Here is a 23,462-nt window from a genome sequence, read left to right on the forward strand (position 1 = left end):
CCCCCTGACCTCAAAATGTCTGTAAAAAATGAATTTGTGTGAAAACCATCAACAGGCAAACACAGTTTTTTCATGCCAGCAAAATAACTGTATGTTTTTTGTACTGAACTGAAAAGTTATTGGCTGTTTAATTTTGGGCAAACTGATGACCCAATGAAAGATCTTAGTGTACTCTGAAGTTTAGAAAGGAGCAGAGACAGAGTTTTACTGCAGTAGAATGAAGTAGCATGTCTTGCTTTCTGTCTTCTGCTTCTGTAAATCACTAATTCAGATGTATGTCAAAGGACAGTAGAGCTTATAATTCTGATTTACACTGGAAGTTGCATGACATGTATCTCTAAATCACAAGTTTTCAGGAATTTGGACACAATTTCTGAAAATCTGTTTTTGGGGTGTGTACTGCTGGTATGTTGGTTTTGAATACAATGAGGTTCGCATTTCGAATTTTTTTCATAAGAAGAAAAGCAATTTTTTAACAGCTTAAAAGGAAAGATTAAAATATAGTTACTTTTGTGGCGTTATCCAGACAGGCATCAATTGCCTATACCACAAGTTGTACTTGCCCCAGAGCCCAATTCCTGCTGGGCAGCTTTATGAAAGAAGTGGCATGGAGGAGTCTACAGTAGTACAAAAATGGTTTCTGACAATCTTACTGGGACTTGAATTATTCTACCTCCAAACATTTTCTTACTGAAAATACTCTTGTAACTTGTCATTTATTTGTGAAAGATCCTGCCATACAGGGACCTGTCAGAGAATGAGTAGGAGAAAACAGCTCAGCTGGTTTCACTATCCAAAAATGTGAAGGCTGTAAATTCTGTAACTGTGTGTGGGTATATATATATATATATATCTGTGGAATTTTTGTAGATGTTGAGGATCAGTACTTGAGACCCATCTGCTCACTGTTTGGCTCTAGTCCATACATGATGGAAGCTTCTTTCTGGGCCAGCATTGCCCCAAGCACTTGTTGTTCTCAGGACCTTGATCCTTCATCCTAAACAGATCACAGCTCACACAGTTGCCTTGTAAAGCCTCCAAGTTGTTGACCCTTGCTGATTTATGCTGTGGAATCTAATGAGCAGTAAAGCACAGTCTGCTCACAGTCGTGGTTTATGTTATGTTCTGTGCTGACTGCTCAGCACGAGTCCTTGGTTCTTCTTCCACCAGGCTGTGTGGACATTGAGAAATTGTCCTTTGGCAATTACATGACTGAAAGAAGTCCTGTACAGGAAGTCTGATGTATTTAGGCTTGTTTGAAATCAAAATGTTTATGGTGTATGGTTTTCTTGGTCGTATCTCTGGGAAGTGTCACTGGTTCTTCTGGTATGTTTATGCTGGGGCAGTTCTATAGGTGACTTGGAGTAGATATGGGATAAGAGAAGTAAGGCTTTTCCTTTTCCCGGTTTGGCTTCTCTGACTTCTAAGTAGTACTAATTATACCTGGAGGAAGGTGCTTTTAGGCCTGTGTGGGGAATTACACTGATCTAAATCAGTGCTTATTCCCAATCTTTAGGATCACCTGTGTCTGTTTTGCTCTCAGTATTGTCCTGCAAAATCTGATTATGGGTTACTGTACCTATCAGCAGAACATCTGGGAAGGCAGGGAAAAACAGTTTTTAGCAAGAATTCCATTCCTTCCATATGCAAAAGGGAATGTTCCCCAGTGCTCCTTTTTTTGCAAGGATTTGCAGTTGCAACTTTGTCTATTTCTTCTCTTTCTACCTTTTTTTTTTTTCCCCCACAGAAATTGTGGATGGCAATGTTAAAATGACCCTTGGAATGATTTGGACCATCATCCTTCGTTTTGCCATTCAGGATATCTCAGTTGAAGGTAAATTTTAGTTCTTTCCTGACACTGTTCAGTAGTGGAAAACTGGAGTAACTAAATGGCATTGCCACCTAAATGGCCCAAAATGCCCTCTTAAGTAAGTCACTAAAGGATCCTTGGCAGCTACCCTTCCCAAGCTGCCCTGACATCTCATGAACATTTATGGCCAAGCTCAAGCACACTGAGATGAGTTTTTCAGATGCTTCTCCTACAAGAGATTTCAAGGGTAGCTCAAAAGGATGACTGAGCCTGAAAATAAACTTATCACTTAAGAGTCCTACAAGGCTCTCCAGTTCCAACAAGCTATCTCCTTATTACTGAACTTCATTAAGAAGATAATAGTAACAAAACCATCCTAGTAGACTTTACCAAACAAGAAATTCTCTGACAAGTGAAATTTAATAAAGCACAATTTAGTGCAGTCTCTACCAAAGAGGATTTGGTGATAGCTTTCTAGCATATGCTCCAGAGACTTCTGTTTTCTAAGAAAATCAGTTAATTGATGTGTTTTCTTTTTTTCTTTCTTTCCCTAGAAACATCTGCTAAAGAAGGACTTTTGTTATGGTGTCAGAGGAAGACAGCCCCCTACAAAAATGTAAACATCCAGAACTTCCATATCAGGTGAGTTACAGGCAAGAACTTAGTTTTACAATCTGTGTTATTTTCCTATGTCTCTCAGTATGTTCAACAATATTCCTGGCAGACTTCCCATGGCAATGCACGTGCACATTACACAGATAACAGTGTGGTCCAGAGAGATGCCTAGGAAGCTGGAGGCAGAGGTTCTAAGAGGATCCAAGTACCTCATTCAGGTTACAGTTGCTCCTTTCATAAAATTCTTCAGGGCATTAAGTCCTCCAAGAGCAGCATTTGTGGCATGGGCTAAGCAAGAGAGCTTTTGCTCTGTGAAAACTCAGAATGCTTTAGCAGCCATGACAAAAGGACTGCCTCCTGACTTTTGTAGTATGGCAGAGCTGGGAAGGAAGAAGAGGTTCTCTTGCTCTGCTTTTCATATTTCCAAGCTAGCAGATGTTCCAGTGAAGATTCTACATAATAGTGTTTTCTCCAGCACATCTTGGAGCCTTGTATGATCCATACAAAGTAAAGCACTTCTAAGCTTAACTGCCATCAGTGCAGCTGGCTGGGGACATCTGCCTTTTCCCTAAGGAATGTCCTTGTTCCTCCTTTATGGCTTGGGTCTACACCTTTTTTCAATCTCAAGCTCGTGTGCTGCATGGGACATGCACAGAGGGTTCAGCACAGAGAACTGCAAAAAATGAGGTCCCAACTCAATGGGCAAGTTGTAATCACAATGGATTTTTATAGGGGTTGAAAGGAATCTTCATTGCAGTCTCATTCCCAGCACTTAACAGAAGCACTCTTAGTTGGAAACTAAACCAGAATTAGTTGTCTCACTGCCTTGGTGCCTTCCCTCATGCTCACCACTGTGTGTCTCCATGGCCGAGCAATGTTCATTGTTCTCTCTTGTGTTTCTCTCATAGTTGGAAGGATGGCCTTGGTTTCTGTGCTTTAATTCATAGACACCGTCCAGAGCTCATCGACTACGGCAAGCTACGAAAGGTACAAATCCATTTGTCTATCAGAGCAGATGCTTGGCACCTGAGAAGTAAAGAAGGAAAAGAATTAGCTTGATACACATAATTGGAGAACTTCAGCACAAGCTGGCAGTTGCAGGACTGGGGGGGAAGGAAGGAGGGGTGAATCAGTACATTCAGGCTTCTTGGTGAAGCGTGAACTTAATGAGCTTCCTGCTTGATTCCCTGCTTTCAGACTGCCTGGTATGAGGCACACGTGCCCCAGTCCCAGCTGATGAGCAAAAGCTGGCAAACTCTGTAACACCAAATGTGAGAATAGTTCTGTGCTAATGTCACAGACTAGTGAGTCAAATCTGGCTTAACATTTCTGTGGAGAGCTGGATAGAAACCAGTTTTCTGGTGTTCAAAATGCTCTTTGAGGGGTTTGTGTGCCCTCACTGGACACTTGTCACATGCTTCCAGCTTAGCACTGAGTCGTCTGCAGTGCTTCTGGGCTTCTCCTAGCATGTAGGTATCAGGTGCCAAAAAAGCATTTGTCAGAAAACTCAATTTTACTTAAATACTTTTTCTGGTAGCGTGATACCAAGCTGCTCCAAATTTTACTCCCTGTGTGGTTTGGAGACAAGATTGCTGAATGGATGATTGCAGTAACCACTTAGTGGTTTATGCTGCTCCCAGTGTCTTGACCCAGCAGTGCAATAGAAGATCAAACTGGGTTCTTGTCCTAGTGGCATTCCTGCAGTCTGCTGAGATCCACTTTCATTGTATCTGTGCTCATGTCACCTAGAGCATAATGAAATGTCACCAAGAGCATAATTTGTGTACCATTGCTGGGGCTAACACAAAAAGCTTGTCCATCAGGTCTCCTGCTGGACTGTGTGTTTTTAAGTGCATGTGTGCTTGGTGTTAGCTAGGGAAATGAACATTGAAGCCCATGACCAGCAGACCTGGGCTCCTGGATCACCATGCAAATGAGCAAAATATAAATGACCTAATCAAATTAGCATCCCAGAGGCCATAAATTGTACAATGCCTGATCTGCTTTTCAATAACCTTTTAGATCTTTACTGTCTTCCAGAGCAATCAGTTTTTCTGATCAGTTTTAGTGTCTGGAGTCAGCACAGGGGGAAGACTGTACCCGTTTACACAAACAGCAGCAAGAAGAAAAGGGATTATTAGAGTAACATTTCCGTGCCTAATGTTGGGAAAATAATGCAGCTAAGCAATGTGTGTGTGCCTGACAAACCCAGGCAGGTAAATGCTGCAGAGCACTCTGTTACCAACAAAGCCCTAAGCCAAAGCCAAGCAAAAACAGAGTGAAGGAAAGTGAGTTATTTGTTGATATTGACTGCAGGCTTTTTAGGGTGAAAAATAGCGTGATTGTTCTAGCCAAATTCCATGTACATGAGAGGGGATTTTTACTTTTGGAGTAAGGTTAAATGGAACCAACATCTTTTGATCTCTGATTGCTTTTGATCCCATCCTTCAACTGGTTCCCTCCGACCTTCTGAAGTCTTCTCACACTCTCTGTATCATTTTTATTGTTGTTCTGCCTCAGTTACTCTAAAGAGGTGAGATTAAATGTATGTTGGAGAACTCTACAACAGCTGAAATCTTGAGCAAATAGCTGGGAGGAACTTAAGAGCCTAGTCCTTAGCTATGGCAGTTGATGTGTGCTGAAGGGAAGGTAACCTTTTTTATGCTAGATATTTGAAACCAATTGAGGTATATATAAACACAGAGGAGGCTGCTGAGAGACAGCCATTGCAGTGGATAGTAGGTTAGAGATCCACCTCAAGTTCTCTTCCAGCTCTAGGGAGCAGTTGGTGGCATCTCAGTTGTGTGTGCCTTTGGCAATGCTGTGTGTGTTTCTGTGTATACACATACACAGAAATCTGTGAGATAAAGAGGTGAAATCAGTCCAAGCTGCCCAGAGTTCTGCACTGTACTTCTTGTTTGGGCAGCATTCTTCTGCAGCTTGTGTTTTCTGCTCTGTCACTGGGGCTGTGTCTAGGCTACAGGCCTGCATTGGCAGTGTGCACTTGCAAAAGGTAGCCAGCCAGTGTATAGCCACATGTTTTCCCAAAATTTAGCAACTTCTTTTGTCAGCACTCTTTTGTATTGAGTTTGTTCCTGGCTATTTTTCCTATTCTAGCTATATTAGGAATAAGCACAATTCTTTTCTGCATACAGGCACTGCCTAGCTGAAGTTATTTGTATAGTCTAGGCCTCAAAACAACAGGGACAAGTCCAGCTTGGTGTTGGTGATAGCCTGACATCCCAGCTAATTGGTTAGATAGTTTCTATTTAGCGCAGATCTGTCTGCTGTTGTTCAGCTCACTGTGGATAAGGTCTTGGGATTCAGCTGGTGGTCTGCAAGTGAGAGGTATGCAGAGGATGGGGTTTCCCTTCCTCCTTTTACCTTCACTGTAGCTCAGCTGTGAGCTATATCTAAGATACTTCTGTCAGTGTTGACAGTGATTGACTGCTGGCTCTGACACCCCCTCATATACCACAATATTATAGGACTGTGGTCTGTGTACTGCTGTGTTATATGCAGATATTTCTAAAAACATGAATTTTGGATTTCTTTCCCAGTGTCTTCAGTTCTGGCAGATATAATAAGTGCTTGCTCTCTCTGAATTTTCCTTCCCCTCCATCTCCTTTCCTGATTGCTAGTTAATAGATAATGTTTTTTATGTTACATTGCTATAATTGCCTTGGCAACCTTGTGTGCTGCAAGGACTTGGAAATAGCTGGAGGAAGAGAGGAGTCCCTGCATGAATTAGGGTTGAAAGATGAAGAGCTTTGATAATCTTTAGTCAGCAAAAGCAGAGAATGAGCCAGGTTGGCGTCTGTCTAGGGCAGGTTTGCTGTCTGCCACCACTAAAACAAAATACCTCCTCCATGGTGAAGCTATAGATTTCCTTGTGGCTAGCTCAGCTAGAGTCTGGCAAGTTATTGTTCCTTTTCATGCCTCTGCCACTGCTATGTTCATGTAAATGGAATTGCAACCAAGACACCTCCAGAGCCTCATCTGGGTCAGTGCTCTTCTGGGTGTGTGTTTCAGCTGTGGAAGGAATCAGGGGACAGGTGGCTTGTCTTTTGTTTGATCTCCTGTGTTTGGGTCCCTAAAGTGTCCCTGCGGCTGTGGTGCTTCAGTGTGAGGCTTGGAGCTGCCTGGCCAGTCTTTATTACCTTGCCCCTTTTCGTGGGCATCAGCTGAAACAGGTGATTTGAAATAATGATTAGCTGGTGTACAGTAGGATGGAACTGAAAGTGGTGGAATTGAGAGGAATTTCATAGGGCTTGGGGCCCTAGTCTTGGAAGAGCCCCAGGGAACCCCAGCTCATGCACAAAGAAGTGTCATTGTTGGGATGAGCTGCTCCACTGCTCTTGAGGGGTGAAGGTTTTCCACGTGTAGCTCTCTGCTCATCTCCAAGCTAGTCTTGGACTTAAGTAGCTTGCTTTCAGTAGTGCTATCTTCAGTTTCATTCCCTAAGAGATATTGTGATCACACATCTTTCTGCATTTGAAGTTGAAATCTGCTGGCTTTATCTAGGTGAGTCTCCAGTTTCTCACACGTTAAAGATTCCAGCCCTTCCTTTGGGACTGCCCAAGCTCAGTAAGTTTTCCCATCAGGAAACCTCTCCCAGCTTTCAGCCAAAAATTTCTTTTTGACCTTTGGCAAGAATGCTCCTGGTGTTGTTACTTTCAGATTGATAGGAAAGCTATCTGCAGGGAGAGATTTGCTCCTCCTTTTCCTCCAGGAGAGGCTGGCAGATCTTCATGCAGCTTGTTCAGATGGATCTGTGCTAAGGAGGGGTTTGTGTTAATACTAAACACTCTGTCAGGGTGTTAATAACCCTGATGGTCACGGTCAGCACGGGGTCAAATTTGCTACACAGTGATGACATTTCTACAGAAATAGAAAAAGGCATATGCACTAGGGGAAGACTGGCAGGGGAGCTGCCACTTTGCATTTCTGCATGCTCCTGCACTTGAATGAAAGAAAATCTGTTATTTTTTTTTCTCTCTAAATGAAGCTAGGGCCGTGTCTACACTCAGTGAACAAAGTAGGTTATATACCACCTAGTCTCACCTCCTCAGATAAGGCTTTTGCTTATGCTGTGGGTTCACAGAGGCTTCCCCACACCAAGCACAAAAGACAATTAGGTTGGAATTGAAGTGGTTCCTCTAATTCCATGGCATGGGATGGTTCCTTGTAGCTGGAGAATAGTAAAAATCCACTGCTCAGCTCTGAAGAGATGGATGTAGATATATCTGATGTAGTCACCATTCTATAGGAGTGTAGGATTTGACACTATGTCCTACTGTGACAGCTGCTGGCTTCATCACAGAATGCCTGTGCAACATTACCTTGCTTAATATTGACTTGTTCCAGTGGATTTAATACAGATAACTGTCTGTTTTAGTGGCCTTTCTGTGTGATTTACTTTGATAGGTGAAACATGGTCTGAGAGAGACATTCACCCAAAGGAATATGTTGCTGATGTTGGACACCAGCCTAATACGTGCTTGATTCCTAGGGAAATGCTGCAGGAAACTGCTTTTCAGAGCAGCTCAGTTTCCTAGTTCATGGAGGCTGTAATCTGAGGGCTACATAATGACCAGTGCCATAAAGGAAGTTTTATTCATGCCCTTACCCTGTCTGCCCAAGCCTACCCAGCTTCATCTTTCCTGCTGGGTGTGTTCAAAGGAAGCTGCCTGTTGATTAGAGTTGAGGCACAGCTTCATCTTCCAAGTCAGTGCAATAAGCAAAGGCACATGGTTCAGATAGAAAATAAACAGAACATGGGTGCTGCTCTAGAAAGAAGGTGAAATAATTTTACTACCTTTTTCCTGGTTTTTGGTGTGGGTCTCAGTGGGAACAGCACAAATGACAATAGGGAGAGTAGCACCCCATCTTTCCTCCCTCCCAAAAGACACCAAACAAGGTGGGTGAACCCTAGCAGTTTATGCACAACCTTTCATCCAGTAGAAGCCACATGTCTCAACAGCAGAAACTGATAAAGCAAATGTCATTTGTCACCTATGAAGTGGATTGATCCTTCAGAATAATGAAGTGTCATGGTTATGCAGGAATATAGGAACAAGTTGCTATGAGAATCTTACACAGGTTGTCAAGTGTCTTGTTGCTGATTATTATGTTTGAATGCTGGACACAATTTTCAGAGTCTTTCATTTTCAATTACATTTGTTTTTCATGTTTCTGCACTTTAAAATCTGCAGAAGGTTTCTATAGAAAGGAATAGAAATGTACTAGGGAAATTACAAGACATGCAGAGGGAAAAGCCATACTCAAGGCAAAATGGGTACTTTTATATGTATTTATTCTGTAGCAATTTGTTGGAACATTTCTCTTCCTCCCACTCAACTAGTGTTCAACAAACTGTACACTAGCTAAGGACAGCACCCGTTGCAGATGTTGTTACTATTTTAGTATTGCTTAGATGTTCTAACAGATACACAGCTCTGCAGTTCTTTAAAATGGAACTTGCAAACCCAATATAAGCATGAGATGTAAATGTGAGATGTGGTCTCATCATTTACTATCAGTTTGATGTGAAGCTAACATTACTTATAACTAGGTTCAAGACAAAATGCATTATTCCTTTATTTTTTTTTTTTTGCAAGTGCATAGAATGTATGTTGATTATCATACCAAGAGTCTCCAGGCTCTTCTTTCAAAAGGAAGCCAATTGTTTCATTCTGCTGCATGAGGCTTCACACACAATTTTTGCCTGGCAAGCACAGTTACCTGAACCAAAGCTCTTTCTGAGAGAAATGCTGTGTACCTTGTTAAAAGTTGCTGCTGACGCTTTTCCTCTGTGTCTTTCCCAGGATGATCCTCTCACTAATCTAAACACAGCTTTTGACGTGGCTGAGAAATATCTGGATATTCCGAAGATGCTGGATGCAGAAGGTAAAGTACACTCCAACAGCTTTTAACTTGGTTTTCTCAAGAAATTTTCCACTTCTTCTAGGTGGAGTCCTTTTGTACAAGATTCCAGTAACCTCGGAATGTTCCCTGCTTGACTGTGTAGTAAATGTATAGGGAAAAAGTTAAAATGGAATAATGAGTCACATATTCTGCTTCCCTCTTCCTCCTCTGTCCTTCAGTCTTTTGAGTCTAGCGTGGAGATCTTAGCTTGGGGTTGACACACAAGGCAGAGATGACTAACACCTGTCATCTGCTGACTGAAGTGTTCCCTTTTAATTATCAGGCCAAATACTGATTTAGTGGATGATGTAGGCCCGTGTTCCTTTTGCTCCAGGGGTTTTTTTTCCTGTGGTCTTTCTGACATTGCTGGTATTTTTCCTTCTGAGGGCATGATATTATTATCATTATTATAGACTGCTTTTTCTTGACTACTCAGAAGTGTTTGGCATGAAGATTCTTCACTGACTGGGTCTGGAGACCAAGACAGAATTCTGTGTTGCTCAGAGATGCTTTTGGTGCTGATTACAACTGCATCCCTGAGGCCACTGGGACAGCCAGGATTACTTTTCAGAGTCTTGTCAGGACCAGCTTGGCAACAGATTTTGAAGACTGTAACTCTGGAGTGCAAACAACAGCCTGAAATAGTTCTCTGGTTGTTGGCTGTTTGCCTAAAGCCAGCAGGCTTCAATGGTAGAAGCTGTATTTCAGACTAGAGTTGGACGGGGGAAGCAGTTAAATGTTTTTGTTAGATCAAGGAGTGAGAGGAGCAAAGAGGAAAGGTGGGAATAGGACAGCCAAACCCAGTGAACCTGTATTTTAGTAACTAGGATGTTCATATTCCTAGGAGGTATTTCCCGTCCCCAGAGATGAGTTTTGCTTTCCCTGCATTCATTATGCTGAGGTTAAAAAAAACCCTGAGGTTTCCAGTAAATTCAAACGTTTCCTGCCATTCCTTAGGAAATACAGATACCTCTAAAATAAGCAGATCTAGCTTCAGATCTTAGCAAAAGTAGCAGTGATGAAGAGGGCCCCTGGCAGGAGTTCTCATTGCTCCTTACTGATCTCTCTCCTCCCTCATGGAGTCAAGCTAATGTGCATTCCTCCACACCATTAATTCTGATCTCTGGAGGTGTTGAGTTTCCACTGAAACTAATGAAAGGGCCTTTTGAAATTCAAGCCATCATTGTGTTGAAATGGAGGAGGGAATGGAAAAGAAGGGAGAAAGTATCTTTCCAGAAGAAGAGAACTGCACGGAGGAATTGCAATGTAATATGTCTATAAAAGTCATGTCAGCCTGATGCCAGTTTGGGTTGATTCAATCCACCAATCACAGTAATGTTCTCAGCACAGGGAAGTGCTGTGACACAAAACGTGCTGATGTATGGCTGCCTTAGCCTGGCCAGACTCTGGAGGAGATTGTATGATGAGGGAGGGGAACCAGAAGGGTGATCCTGGGTTCTGAGACACACACATCTCCCGGGGAAGCGCTGTGGAATCGCTGTGACACGCCCGCGCCGCAGCAGGCCTCCCGAACACTTGTGGTTCTGCTCCTCCTCTGCTTTCCTCCCATCAGTTGATCATGCTCTTAATGTGAGGTTTTTTTTGACAGACATTGTTGGAACTGCCCGTCCTGACGAGAAGGCCATCATGACCTATGTTTCTAGCTTCTACCACGCCTTCTCAGGAGCCCAGAAGGTATCGCAGGATCCCAAGCTCCCTCCACAGAGCACACCTGCTGCCGTTGCTAATGTCCAAACCTTTTTTTCTTTCTCTCTCTCCTCTCTAGCTACGGGCATCTTTATTATTATGTTCGTGGTAGAGTTGGCTGTTGGTTCAAAGTGGTGCCCCAAATACAATACACGGGGCAAGGAAGCCAGGAATCCCATTTCCCTCTAGTCAGCAGTACTTCCAGTGGCACTTAGGTATGCCACACTTTGGCACACATGCAAATTTAAGGGAGTGGGGAGCTCTGCCTTCTCCATTTGCCTTATGAACTGCTGTCCTGGACTTCTTGATCCTGGTAAATCTGAGCTAGGATGCTTGGTCTTACAAAAAGTAAAGACCACCACATAGATGCTCTGCCCAGCAGGAAACTGCAGCCTCCCCCCATGGGAAATTACACAGATACCTATTCACTTTTTTTTTTGTCTTTTCCAAAGATGGAGAAACAGAGCTGACTGAGGTTTTATGAAGGGTTTAATGAATGGCCAAAGCTTTGCCTTATGTATGCTGCAGGTTCCAGCACCCTTGCTTTAAGGTCTGAACTTGCTGCTTTCTCAAATTGTGCCACAAATTCAGCCCCAGTTCACCTGGGGCTTATAAAGCAGGTCTAACAAGTACATCCACGGTGGTTTTGTAAACAGAGCATTGCTTATCATGACAGAGATGCCTGTTTTTGTTCATTTGTTTCCTTTTTTCCCCCCTCCTTTCTCATCCATGTTGGAAACCAGGCAGTCGAGTCCTCGCTACTTCTGGCTTAGCCATTTTCCTGTTGATAATGGAGTCACTTAAGGAAAACATTTTGTAGGTGAAACCTTGTACACATCTCTTGCCAAAACCAAGCAGCCTCCTGTACTCGAGTGCCGTAGGAACAGGCAGTGCACGTTGCAGCAGAGCAGCTCCTGTGTAGGAAGTGCACTGCGTGGGAAGGCTCTGATCTCCAGCTCCTTGGCGTATGAAGGGCCTCGAGCGCGGGCGTTCAGATCTCCAAACAGCTTGTTTGCATCCTTGGGCCGGGCCCCCAGACCGCAGCTGTGAAGGTGCAGAGCCCAGCTCCTCATCTCAGGAGCCCCCTGGATTGGGGGGTAGGGAGGGGTGCCGCTTTGAGCCACAAGCCAACACTGCTAGCCACCTTCTGGTCCGAGTTCCCAGCTCTCCGCATGGAAATCTGTTTGGCCTGTCCTGCAATGCATGATGAGAAGTTTTCTCCCCTTCTCTCACGCCACCCATGATTGTTTTGTTTTATCCTATGTGCTGCTTCTTACTTTATCCTTTCAACCTCTTTTCCTTCTCTGCACAGATATTATAGGCACGCTAAGGCCGGATGAGAAGGCCATAATGACCTATGTCTCATGTTACTACCACGCCTTCTCAGGGGCACAGAAGGTGAGACTTTACTGCTAACAACCCCTCCCTTCACCCCGCCCTGCCCACCTGTCCTCTCCAGTGAGGAATGCCAGACCCCCGTTGGCCCCAGGGCGTCTGCAGGGCAGCCAGTGCATCCAGTGATGCTTTTGGATATGCCATCTGTAATCTTGCTGGAGAAGTGATGTAAATGTCCTTTTGGACACACTTGAGCTGCTCCTTCCCTCCTGTCTCACAGCACAGCAGAGGAGAAAGCATTAGGTAAAGCTGGCATTGGAAGATGAGTGGATGTTTGCTCTGACAGAGGCAGTACCCTTTCAGTAATTAGTGGGCATTGTCCTGACCAGGCAGTGCACCTCCAGAACTACCACAGTCAAATCTGCCCACTCCAGGAAATCACAGCCTGTCCCTCTTGGGCTGCCATCCTGCCTTCCACACTCCACTAGATCAGTGGTTTTCCTAGGCTGAATCATCCGTGAGCTGGTTACATAGCACTTTTGTGCTCCAGCCACGAAGTTCATTTTTACCAGGCCTTCAGCTTTCCCAAATTCACTTCCATTCCTTGTTTCTCCCTTGTAATTCTCCTGTTTCCCAAACCACCTATATGTCTTTTTATCTTTCCTCTGCCTTGCCCATTTCCATAGCTTCAGGCCTTCCTTCTTCCTCTGATTCGTCTTTACTCCAAAGTCCCTTTGCCTGACATCAGGATGTTTGGAACTAAACAGTTGCAGATCACTTTTGGGGAAGCAATTTCCCAGCAGTCCTTTGAATGAAGGAAAAAGGTCAATTCTTTTCTCCCATGTCATTACCTGCCTGGGCTGTGGCCCTTCCACAAGATTACTGCTAATTTCAAATAGGAGACTTTAGATCAGTAAAATCCAAAATTCAAGACTATGTTCTTCATGTTACAGACAGGCCTTTTCTATTTGAAACACAGTCTTTGTGTTGCCCAGCTTGAGGGCTAATCTGACTCCAGAAAGATTCCATCTCTTTTGTTCAAAGCAGTGCTGATGGTCCCAACATTGATTCAGTTTCCATGCTGATGCTGGCTTTCAGAGGGTAAATGCAAGCAGTAGTTTCCAGGGAGCAGCTCTTTAGTTCAAGCTTTTTGTTCTTCGCCCAGTTTCACATAAATTACATGATACTGTCTTGTTTCCAAAGAGCTGGGAATGTGTCCCACGGCAGTGCAGCAGACTTGCCCATTTGGCATAATTGGTGTAGTCATGACTTTTCCGCTAGGATCCTGTGGTTTTTGTTCAAAACACTCAAGACCAGTCTGCAAGCTCCAGCCAGCTGATTCTTGCCCAGGAAGACTGTAGTTTCAGAAATCATGCCAGTCTCATGAAAAGGCCTGATTTTTGCCAGGTGCCCCTGAGGGACTGCTCCATGCAGTCTGCTTAACCTGAGGAGCTCCAGATGAGGAAACATCAAACCACAATATGAGAGTTGTAGCCTGCTGCAGAAACAGCCATTCCACTTACCAATCTCTTCCTTTTCTCTCTGCACCTATTCCATGAGTTGGAAACCTGTTCAGCAGGTTCCATGCTCTGATCAGCAATTTATGTGGATGCTCAGTGTGCTGGGATCACTGAAAACAGTCTTCTGCTTGCCTCAGGACCTGAGCCACATAGCTGGGGCAAAAACTACACACGAAGTTTCTTAGTGTTAACATTTCAATCTCACGTAGTCCAACAGGCTTACAGTGAAGATTTAATACATTATTCATTTTTTAGCAGTCCTAATGGGCCAGCAACTCAACTGTGCCCTGGCAGGAGGGGCACAGCTCCTTTTTGGAGCTGCCCTAGTCATAAATTAGCCAGCTGCTAAGTGACATAGATTCAAACCCGCAGGCAAATGCAAAGTGATTGCTGAGTACAAGCCCCTGCCCAGATGTTACTGTGTTGCCACCTCATGCAGGGTTAGATGACTTACTGTGGTATCGCTCAATTTTTCATCCAGATTTTTCATTACTGCCACCAGGCCTGAAGGGAGAGTCCCATGAACTGCTTTCTGCTTCTTTCATTCTCTTATCCTGAGCCTTTGAAGGTACAGGGTCCCCAGCCTGACTTGTGTATGTAGATGGCTGCTTTTTCTCTATGCCTTTTTTTAAATATATATATTTGTAGGTATACTTGCTTTGGTTGGTTTGCTTGTTTTCTAACTGCTTCTGACTTTCACACTAAATGCATGCGACTACTGGTTGGCTTAATATTTTGTAAACGTGTGGCAATTTCTAACTAATGTTTTACTGTTTTATTAAGAGATTGTGTTTGGTGTATAGTATTTTGGAGTGGTCCTCTGAGGCCAGAGGACAACAGCAGCAGCCAGGCATCTTCCCCTGAGGCTAGAGGACAGCAACAGGCAGGCATCCCTACATAGTGCACTGTGGGAATGCCTTCCTTCATGGTCCTCCTCAGCAGAAAGACTTGGATCCATGAACTAGAGAGACTGCAAACTCCACACCTATCCTCAGCAGTTCAAGTTATGGTTGAGAAGCACAGAAAAGACAAAAGTCAGATAAATTGCTGCCATTCAGTTTTTCATTTTGATTCCACCGGACAGCGTGTGCATCGACACAGCAGCGTGGTATCGAGCAAAATGAGCTTGCCCTCCCCAAGACTCTGAGTGCAAGCAGTACAGTGTGTCAGCACTGAGCTCACACAGGTTCTCTGAGAATACAGGTGTGCAGCTTCCAGAGCCCAGGATTCTGCATCTTCTCAGTGCAGCCCTGTGCCTTGTGGGCATCTTGGCTTTTTTGGAGGTAGCATGAACATCCTAAATGCATTGTTGCCTTTAGCAGTGTGGGGAAAAAGCCAAAACAGCTTTTTCCACTGAACTAATGAAGGTGTAGGGGGAGCTGCCTTGGCCTCATGTAAACATCTTGGTGTGCCACTCTTCTTTTACCTGAAAGTGTTTCACTTTAGTTTTGAGGTTGCCATCACTGTGGATCAGCTCATTAGCAGTAGTGTGGAGGGTATTGTGAAGGTTGCCTGAAAGCTCTGGCATCCTTTTGTCCTAGCGTGCTCAGAGCACAGTGTAACGTGTTGCTTGTGCTATTAATGGTGACTGTGGCCACCAAGAGCCTTTCCTGTGGCTGCAGCAGCAGCAGCACACTATTGCCTGGAGCAGTAGCAGTTCCGAGGCAAGTACTGGTAAAGAAAGCCTCTACACTCCTGCCATTAGGATAACACAAATAATGTCGTAACTGCTGACATTCTTGGGATCTTTTTGTTTGGACAGTTGCTCAACACACATATATACACACACATATTTAAACTTGGGCAGCTGGAGAAAGTCTATCATCAGATACATGTAAATATGCCTCAGTGGAAGGGGATCCTGCCTGCACAGCTGGCTGCTGCTGCAGTGAGCTCATGGGGTATAAAAATAAGAAAGTTAAATGAATACCTCTCCTGGAGTGATTGAGATAAACATTAGGTACTGCCAGTTCCCTGCAGTCACTAGACATATCATGGTAGGGCTCTAGCAATGTCTTTTTGCCATACTATTTGGTCCCATGTCTATAGTTTTCTCTGAATATCAGAAACCACTCCATTAGAGTACAAACTTTAGTTAAAAATAGGTCAAAGTACAAGCTCTCTTAAATGTAACCATTGTTTGCACTTTTTGCAGGTTTCTTTTTAAGTGAAACTGCTCCTTTTTCTGTACAGGTCTCTCTGATGTGTTTTAAATTAGCTGATAATCTGTGTAACTCATAGCTGGTCCACTTTAGTGAAGGGGCAGATGACTGAATAGATGTTTTAACAGCTCCGTTTCATTCTACAAATGGATAAGATTGCCGTGTCCCCTGGGACCTTAGCAATCCATACATCACTGTGTAGCCTATGACTTTATTGCTATTCTTGCTGCTTCACATCAGCTGCAAAATTTAGAGTTTTTTTCTCAAATGTCCTTGAAGATTGAATAAACAGATAATAAAAGGTCTTTTAAAAATAGAAAAAGGTTGAAATGTACCAGCTATAAACTCAGCAAAACTTATTTTGGCATCAGTTCTAAATGTAGTTTTGAGGCAGGACACAGCGTTCATAGCATCTCCTCAGGCTTTGTGGCATGGCACACACCATGGGTAATGATGAAGGAAGCTGATGACCCCCAGATACATTCTGTGCAAGGATCAGCCTGCTTTTGTGTCCCCCATGCCAGACACTGCTTCTGAGTTCATAGCAGGGATTTTTCTGATCCTTACTTTCCAAATTCGTTTTCTGACACGTTGAGCTCCCTGCAGAGAACCAGGTTTTGGTCTCACAGTGGAGAGAAAGAAGGAAAGAAAAAAACTCCAAACCTAAATAGTAGCAGTAGGATATTTTTTTATTGTGAGACTTTTTTTGGAAGAGTAAGCAGAAAGATCACCCAGAAAAGTGGGGGGAAAAGAAATCCTCTTCTCAGCTGGATCATAAGACTCTGAATATATGGTAGGTGTACACTTCACCATGGAGGTGGCCCTGTAATCAGTGCCAGAAATATAGTGAAAACTGGAAGACAGTTCTGCTGGGCAGAATTTAAGATTAAGTGGAGTATCTACCATTTTATCTTCCAAACAAAATTAGGAGTTTTCTCGTAAGTCTAGGGTGTGGCTTAACTCTGTTTGGGTAGTTCTTTCCTGGGGTAAAAGTATGGAGACAGTCTCATCAGCTTGACATTACTCTGTTGCTGCTGTTCCAGCTCAGAATGTGGAGATGGCAGCAGAAACTCTGCCTGTCTTTGTGAAGAGGTAGCCAGGGTAGTAAGCAAACAACAAGGCCCTCTTACAGAAGCAGCTCCAGAAAAAGCATAGAAACATTGGTTGTCCCACAACATATAGGGTAGAATCAGTACAGCTGAGAACCTCTGAAGAAGGGAATAACCAAATCATTGTAGAAGGGAAAAACCAAATCACTGTAGAAGGCCAAGTGGAAAGCAGAGAGGTCAGGACAGATGTCTCAAAGTACAGATAGGTTGAGAGAGCTAAGGGTAGGAGATTGTACCTGCAGGTATGTAGCAGGAAGCTAAGCTGCAGGTTTTGGTTTCGTTGGTGTTTTTTTTTTCTCATTTTCCCCTTCTTCCATTTTTCTTCTCTTTGTTAGGCGGAGACAGCAGCAAATCGGATCTGCAAGGTGCTGGCAGTCAACCAAGAAAATGAACAGCTCATGGAAGACTATGAAAAATTGGCCAGTGATGTAGGTGTTGTTTTCTGAGTGGTGATATGCAGAAAAGAATTGCATTTAATGCTGATAAGTAATCTTGGGGAGTGCTATTGAACCACTGCTATTTTCCCTAGAAAATTAGTTTTTCCTCTTCAAATTAAGGACCAAAGTTACCTTTAAGACAATCTACTTTAAAACAAAAAGTTTCCACAGAGAGACGTTGAATTTCTCAGTTTATTTGGAGCCAACCCAGAAATGCTAAAATGGAAGGAAAAATCAAGTTGGTTTAACTTGAATTTGTCAGGACTATACAAGATCATTACATCTTTCATACAACTTGTATCTTAATACACTGTAGAAGTCAGGAGTTGGATCAGAGAATAAAAATTAGTGATACTTGAAGAAAGAAATATGCATTTACTGATAATGGAAAGAATGTGTCAGATAGAAGCTGGAGGCTGCTTTTGTTAACTGAGAAGGCTGACAGACTGACAACAGGGAAATTACAAGAGACCAAATGTGGACTGGAGTATGTTTGTGGTAGCTAAGTAGGGAAAAGATGGACAATAGAAGGGAAAACATAACCCATAAGCCTGGTTTCAGCCTAATCTAATAGGGCACTTCTCCACTCACACTCTAGACTGCCTATTGCATTAGCATTTTGCCAGCTCTCCAGATGGATTTGTTATGGAGGTATATTCAAGGAGCAACAGTGACTTTGAGGAAGCTAGAGTGGGAAAAGTATAAGGCTGAACTGAAGGCAAGAACTTGATTTCTCCTGTCAGATTCTTCTGGAGATAAGATGCTTACAGCATCTTTTAGTTATGCAACAGTCCACCAAAATTCTTAAGGGCTTTAACATAATGGTTTTGGTCCTGCTTGTGCAAAAACTGTGCCTTGAGCATGTTGGATTGGCACTGCTGCAGCTAGCAATACTACTTAGTGTGGAAGGGAATGTGCTGCTCATTTTAAAAAAGTACTTCCAAAAAAAGCTGGCCAACTTTCCTTTATGAGCCCTGCTGGTGGCAGAATCTTTCTGACAGCAAACCTAAAAGTAAATGGTCCCTTATGAAATCAGAGCAACACCTGCAGTTTCAGCACAATTTTCAGTTCAGTGCTTCTTGTCACTGCTCCTCGCAGCTGCTGGAGTGGATTCGTCGCACCATCCCCTGGCTGGAGAACCGGGCCCCAGAGAACACCATGCAGGCCATGCAGCAGAAGCTGGAGGACTTCCGCGACTACCGCCGCCTGCACAAACCCCCCAAGGTCCAGGAGAAGTGCCAACTTGAGATCAATTTCAACACCCTGCAGACCAAGCTGCGCCTCAGCAATAGGCCGGCGTTCATGCCCTCCGAAGGGAAAATGGTCTCGGTGAGTGCGGGGGACTGCTTCTGTATACCCCAAACATGCCTAAAAAATGACAACTCCTTTCTGCTCGTGGGTGGGCAGAGAATGCCTACCTTCATAGTGACATATTCTGTAAGAGGAACCCTGAAAAATACAGATCAGGGAGGCCATGATAGGAGAGGATCAAGTGATTGTTGCTTCCCTGTGTCTAAATCAGACTCTGAGACTCTTCGCAAGTTGCATGTCTTTATGAGATGTCTCAGTGGCTTTTGTTCTTTCTGATTCAGAAACGGTTGAGTTTTATTGAAGTTTGATGTGGGGGAACTTTAAAACTCCAGAGGTGTTTAAGAGGCTTTTCTTCTGCAAAGGGTTGTATCCTGGGCTTCTAGTCCTGCTTGCCTTAAGTCTGACACTTTGTCTCCCTGACTTGTCTGCAGAGCTCTGTGAGATGAAAAGCCCATGCTCACTCCCTCCCATCAGTTGGAGCCTTGTGGCTCACTGAGATTAATGCTGGTGAGCATCTTCCCTCCAGCTTCTAACTTGCCTTTCCTTCTCATGTTTCTGTCTGTAGGATATAAACAATGCCTGGGCTGGCCTTGAGCAGGCTGAGAAAGGCTACGAGGAGTGGTTATTGAATGAGATCCGGAGGCTAGAGAGGCTGGATCACCTGGCAGAGAAGTTCCGGCAGAAGGCATCCATTCATGAGTCCTGGACAGATGGTAATGCCAACCTGCATGCTTCCTGTAGCCTGACACAGTGCTGACTGTTGTGTAGGGAGGAGGAGATGGATTGTGCATGGGTCCTTCCATGAGAGTTTCCTCTTGAGAAGGCTAGATTTATTTCTTATTTTATTAGAAAGCAGTGTATGGAAACCAGCTTATTCTCTGTTCTGTGTCATGCAGTCAACATTAGCATTTCCTAACTGGCAAAGTGAGAACTTTGGCTAGAAGAGAGCAGCCACAGAGCAGAGGAAAAGTTCCTGTACAGTAAATGCTGATTTGGCTCTAACAGGATCAGCATAACCCATTTTGCACATACTGAGACAAGTCCAGTGTAAACTGTGACAGTGCTGGCTTAAGCTACATCATGTGCCCTTCTGTGTTGTTAATGGCAAACTCACACTTGTGGTTTGAAAGTGAGCACTGAGCTTCTCTAGGCCAGCAGGCATGGGGACAAGCCTCGGGTGGGGCAGCTGGAGTGAGGCCGATGCCCTTTTGAGGGCCCTCGAGGGTGCCTGGGTGGCAAGAGCTGGGTTTGGCCACACCGGGTCCTGTCCTTCATTCTTGTGTCCTTTGGCTCCCTCGCCAGGTAAGGAAGCAATGCTGCAGCAGAAGGATTACGAAACTGCAACCCTGTCGGAGATCAAGGCCCTGCTGAAGAAACACGAGGCCTTTGAGAGCGACCTGGCTGCGCACCAGGACCGCGTGGAACAGATCGCTGCTATTGCACAAGAGCTCAAGTACGGCACCCCAGCCACATCCCATCCTTGGGGCCAGGGAGGCTCATCAGCTTTGCCTTCTAGAGAGAGAGGAGAGCAAAAAATCCATCCCCATACAAAAATGCTGGGAATTCCCAGTGTTTCCAAACAGTATCTAGGATACTGCTATCCAGTATCCGGACACACCAGAAAAGCAGGCCGGAAAATGGATGAGCTGTGGGTGCTGTTGAGGAGGAGGCAGAATTATACTCCTAAGCCAAGTTTCCATCCTCTTTCAGTTCATTATGCTGCCATGAGCCCTTTCCTAAAGAGTCTGACCTGCTGCTGGCACATGCTGTATTTAAGACTTGTTATACTGTCATACTTCTCCAGGAACAGAAGGAAAGAGCCCTTTGTGGTCTCATTCATTCCCCCACAAGTACCTGCACTGTGTGCATTCTGTTCAGCATTTGCTGCAGGGCATCATTGCAGCAGATCAGCTCTTTCCCTGCTTCACTCCAGCTTGGAAACCTTCAGCTTCACTCCTTTTCCTGGAATAATACAGGTTACCAGGAGAAATGAGGGGCTCATCAGGATTGCTAGAGGTACCAGGCAGGCAAAGAGCTAGCAGCTGCAGCACAGGGAGGTTTTGAAACCCTGCATGTTTCTTGGCAACAAACAGTCTGAACTACTTGGTTTTGACTCTGTTTCCTATTTTTAAAAGATTTATACATCACACTAGCCTATCTGGAGTCTGGGCCAAAACCAGTCCTCTTGGGTTGAAGAGCTGTTTTTCTCTAAAAAATTAGGATTATTGGATCAAGATCATTATCTTCTTTAACAACAGAGATTTACAGAATTGCTCTTTTCCACTGGAGGATTGACCTTGGAACAGGAGGAGGATTCAAGGCAATCCTCCATGTCAGTAAGATTAAAACTGAGTCTGTCTAGTCAGCAAGCATTACCTGACCTGCCACTTCCAAAGTGCACACTGCATGTCAGCCAAAGCAGCTGCAGCTCTAGGAGCAACAGGGAAGACTGAGGCTTAAGCTGTGGGAGAGGTTATTTCTTCTCAAGTGTGAGAACAGCAGGCTCTGCTCATGTTGTAAAAGCCATCCTCCATTTCAGTAAAGAGGCCATGCCCTGAAATATCATGGCAGAGCTCTTTTCTCCCCCAGAGACACACTTAGAGAGATGCAGAGGGCGTGGAGGAAGCCACTGCAGCTACCCCTGGCGGGAATATCTGGGGCCATGGCATGTTGCCCTCCTTGGCTGCAGTGGTCCAGCACAGGTGTGTTAAAGGTTAGGCTTTCAGGAGGAGTTCTTTCATCTGCAGTGCTGGCTTTGCAGCAAAGTAGATCAAGCAACTGATCTGGATTAAAAACCTGGGAATGAAATTATTTTTAGCGCACATCAGTTACCTGGGTAGTTTACTGGAGGACTCCACCAACAGCTGTGCCCACGTACCCCAGGAGGGCAATACAATGGCATGAAGAAACAAGGCTGGGGGGGGTAAGAGCGTAACCTGCATTGCTGCCTAAAGAATTGCTCATCAGATGGCTCAGGGTCACTCAGTGATTTATTCCCAGTGATTTATTTTGGGGTTTTCTCTCAAGGCTGACACTTCCCAGACTGGCTGGTCTCCCTCTGCAGATTTCTCCCTCTTTGCCCATGTGCAGTGCACGAAGCAATGCAAGGCTACAAGCTTTAGTGTGCCCCTTTGTTCTCCTTTCCCCAGTCATACTTCTACCAGCCTGTGTTCCTTGAGTGTCAGCCTATAGACATGTCAGCACAGCACTTCTTGTCAGCCATATAGGAGAGAAACTACACAGTTATTTTGGGATTGTCCTAAATAAATTTACTGGGTTATGTAATTTAGCTATTCCTTGCCACCTGTACTATGCAATTCTTAAGGCAATCTTAAGCAGTTTTTTAGTGTTCCTAATAAAATCTTCTGTTTCCATTCTGAGGTATAAGACACAGTTTGTTAGACTGCATAATGTTCTTAAGCAGAATACAGGAGCAGATTGCTCTCATCATAATCTGCTTATTTCCAGTTTGAGCAAAAGTCTGTGCTCCCTCCCCCTTTTGGCAAGTTATTCCCATCAGATAGCCAGCCCCAGTATTTGTTGAGGCCTTGGGTGGTCCTGTTCTATGCTGTTTGGGTCAGCATAACAGTGTCTCCCAAACTAGATCCTGATACCATCCTGACTTGCTTTATTTGCAGTGACCATGAGCTCTTTGTCTGAATCTGTCTTCAGGACAGATGAAGATTTCTAACAGATTTCTCTTATTTCTGTGCAGGTCATTATTTGACTTCTTGTAATTTTTTTCTCCACCTTTTACAGTGAGCTGGACTATTACGACTCTCCCAGTGTCAATGCCAGGTGCCAGAAGATCTGTGATCAGTGGGATAATCTGGGTGCCCTAACCCAGAAACGTAGAGAAGCCTTGGAGGTGAGACATGTCACAAGTTGGACCTTCTGGGTAGTGCATTCATGGGGGCCAAGCTGCAGTGGGCACAAGCAATATCAGCTCACTTGTGAACTCGTGGAACATCCTGCACTGTAAACAAGGCCTACATTTCAGTAGACTTAGGCTGCTCTTCCTCAGCTCAGATATGGTGCCATTTGTTTTCTCAGGCTATTGATTTATTTTTACTTTTTAGTGTGTTTTGTAATTTCGTTCTGCCTGAAATTTTGCCTTGTTTTGTTTTATTTCAAAGGACCTTGGATTTATTTTATTTCCCTTAGAGGGAAGAATTCTGTCCAGTGTGTAATCTCTTAACAGCAGAGAGATTTTTACTGACATGCCATCCTGGGAGGGAGCACCAAGGAGTTGTGAAAGGAAGGAGCAGCTTAGACAACCCGTGTATCTATGTGATTATTCTTCTCCAACCATCTCTCCTGATTTTTTTTTTCTTTTATTTCTTTTTGTGCATGCACAGAGGACAGAGAAACTACTGGAAACAATTGACCAGTTGTACCTGGAGTATGCCAAACGAGCTGCCCCTTTCAATAACTGGATGGAAGGGGCCATGGAAGACCTGCAGGACACGTTCATCGTTCACACCATTGAGGAGATCCAGGTACAGAGCAGTCACTGGCACCAGTTAGGT

General features: G+C 44.2%; 1 protein-coding gene across 5 annotated transcripts in view; it reads left to right on the forward strand.

Moving 5' to 3' along the window:
- Positions 1-23,462, forward strand: part of ACTN1 (actinin alpha 1) — an 85,613-nt gene that overhangs the window by 50,446 nt on the left and 11,705 nt on the right. For 3 of the 5 annotated variants that reach the window (XM_063159283.1, XM_063159278.1, XM_063159280.1), the window contains exons 4-14: positions 1,748-1,834; positions 2,365-2,452; positions 3,334-3,412; positions 9,253-9,334; positions 10,962-11,047; positions 17,521-17,613; positions 18,721-18,951; positions 19,499-19,646; positions 20,236-20,386; positions 22,693-22,801; positions 23,292-23,432. In XM_063159283.1, coding sequence (XP_063015353.1) covers positions 1,748-1,834; positions 2,365-2,452; positions 3,334-3,412; positions 9,253-9,334; positions 10,962-11,047; positions 17,521-17,613; positions 18,721-18,951; positions 19,499-19,646; positions 20,236-20,386; positions 22,693-22,801; positions 23,292-23,432 — 1,295 coding nt within the window. Of the gene's footprint in view, positions 1-1,747; positions 1,835-2,364; positions 2,453-3,333; positions 3,413-9,252; positions 9,335-10,961; positions 11,048-12,371; positions 12,458-17,520; positions 17,614-18,720; positions 18,952-19,498; positions 19,647-20,235; positions 20,387-22,692; positions 22,802-23,291; positions 23,433-23,462 lie in introns of all 5 variants that reach the window. The other 2 variants (XM_063159279.1, XM_063159282.1) reach the window with 1 other exon arrangement.

This window comes from Melospiza melodia, chromosome 6, assembly GCF_035770615.1.
Source record: "Melospiza melodia melodia isolate bMelMel2 chromosome 6, bMelMel2.pri, whole genome shotgun sequence".
NCBI classification, from domain to species: Eukaryota; Metazoa; Chordata; class Aves; order Passeriformes; family Passerellidae; genus Melospiza; species Melospiza melodia.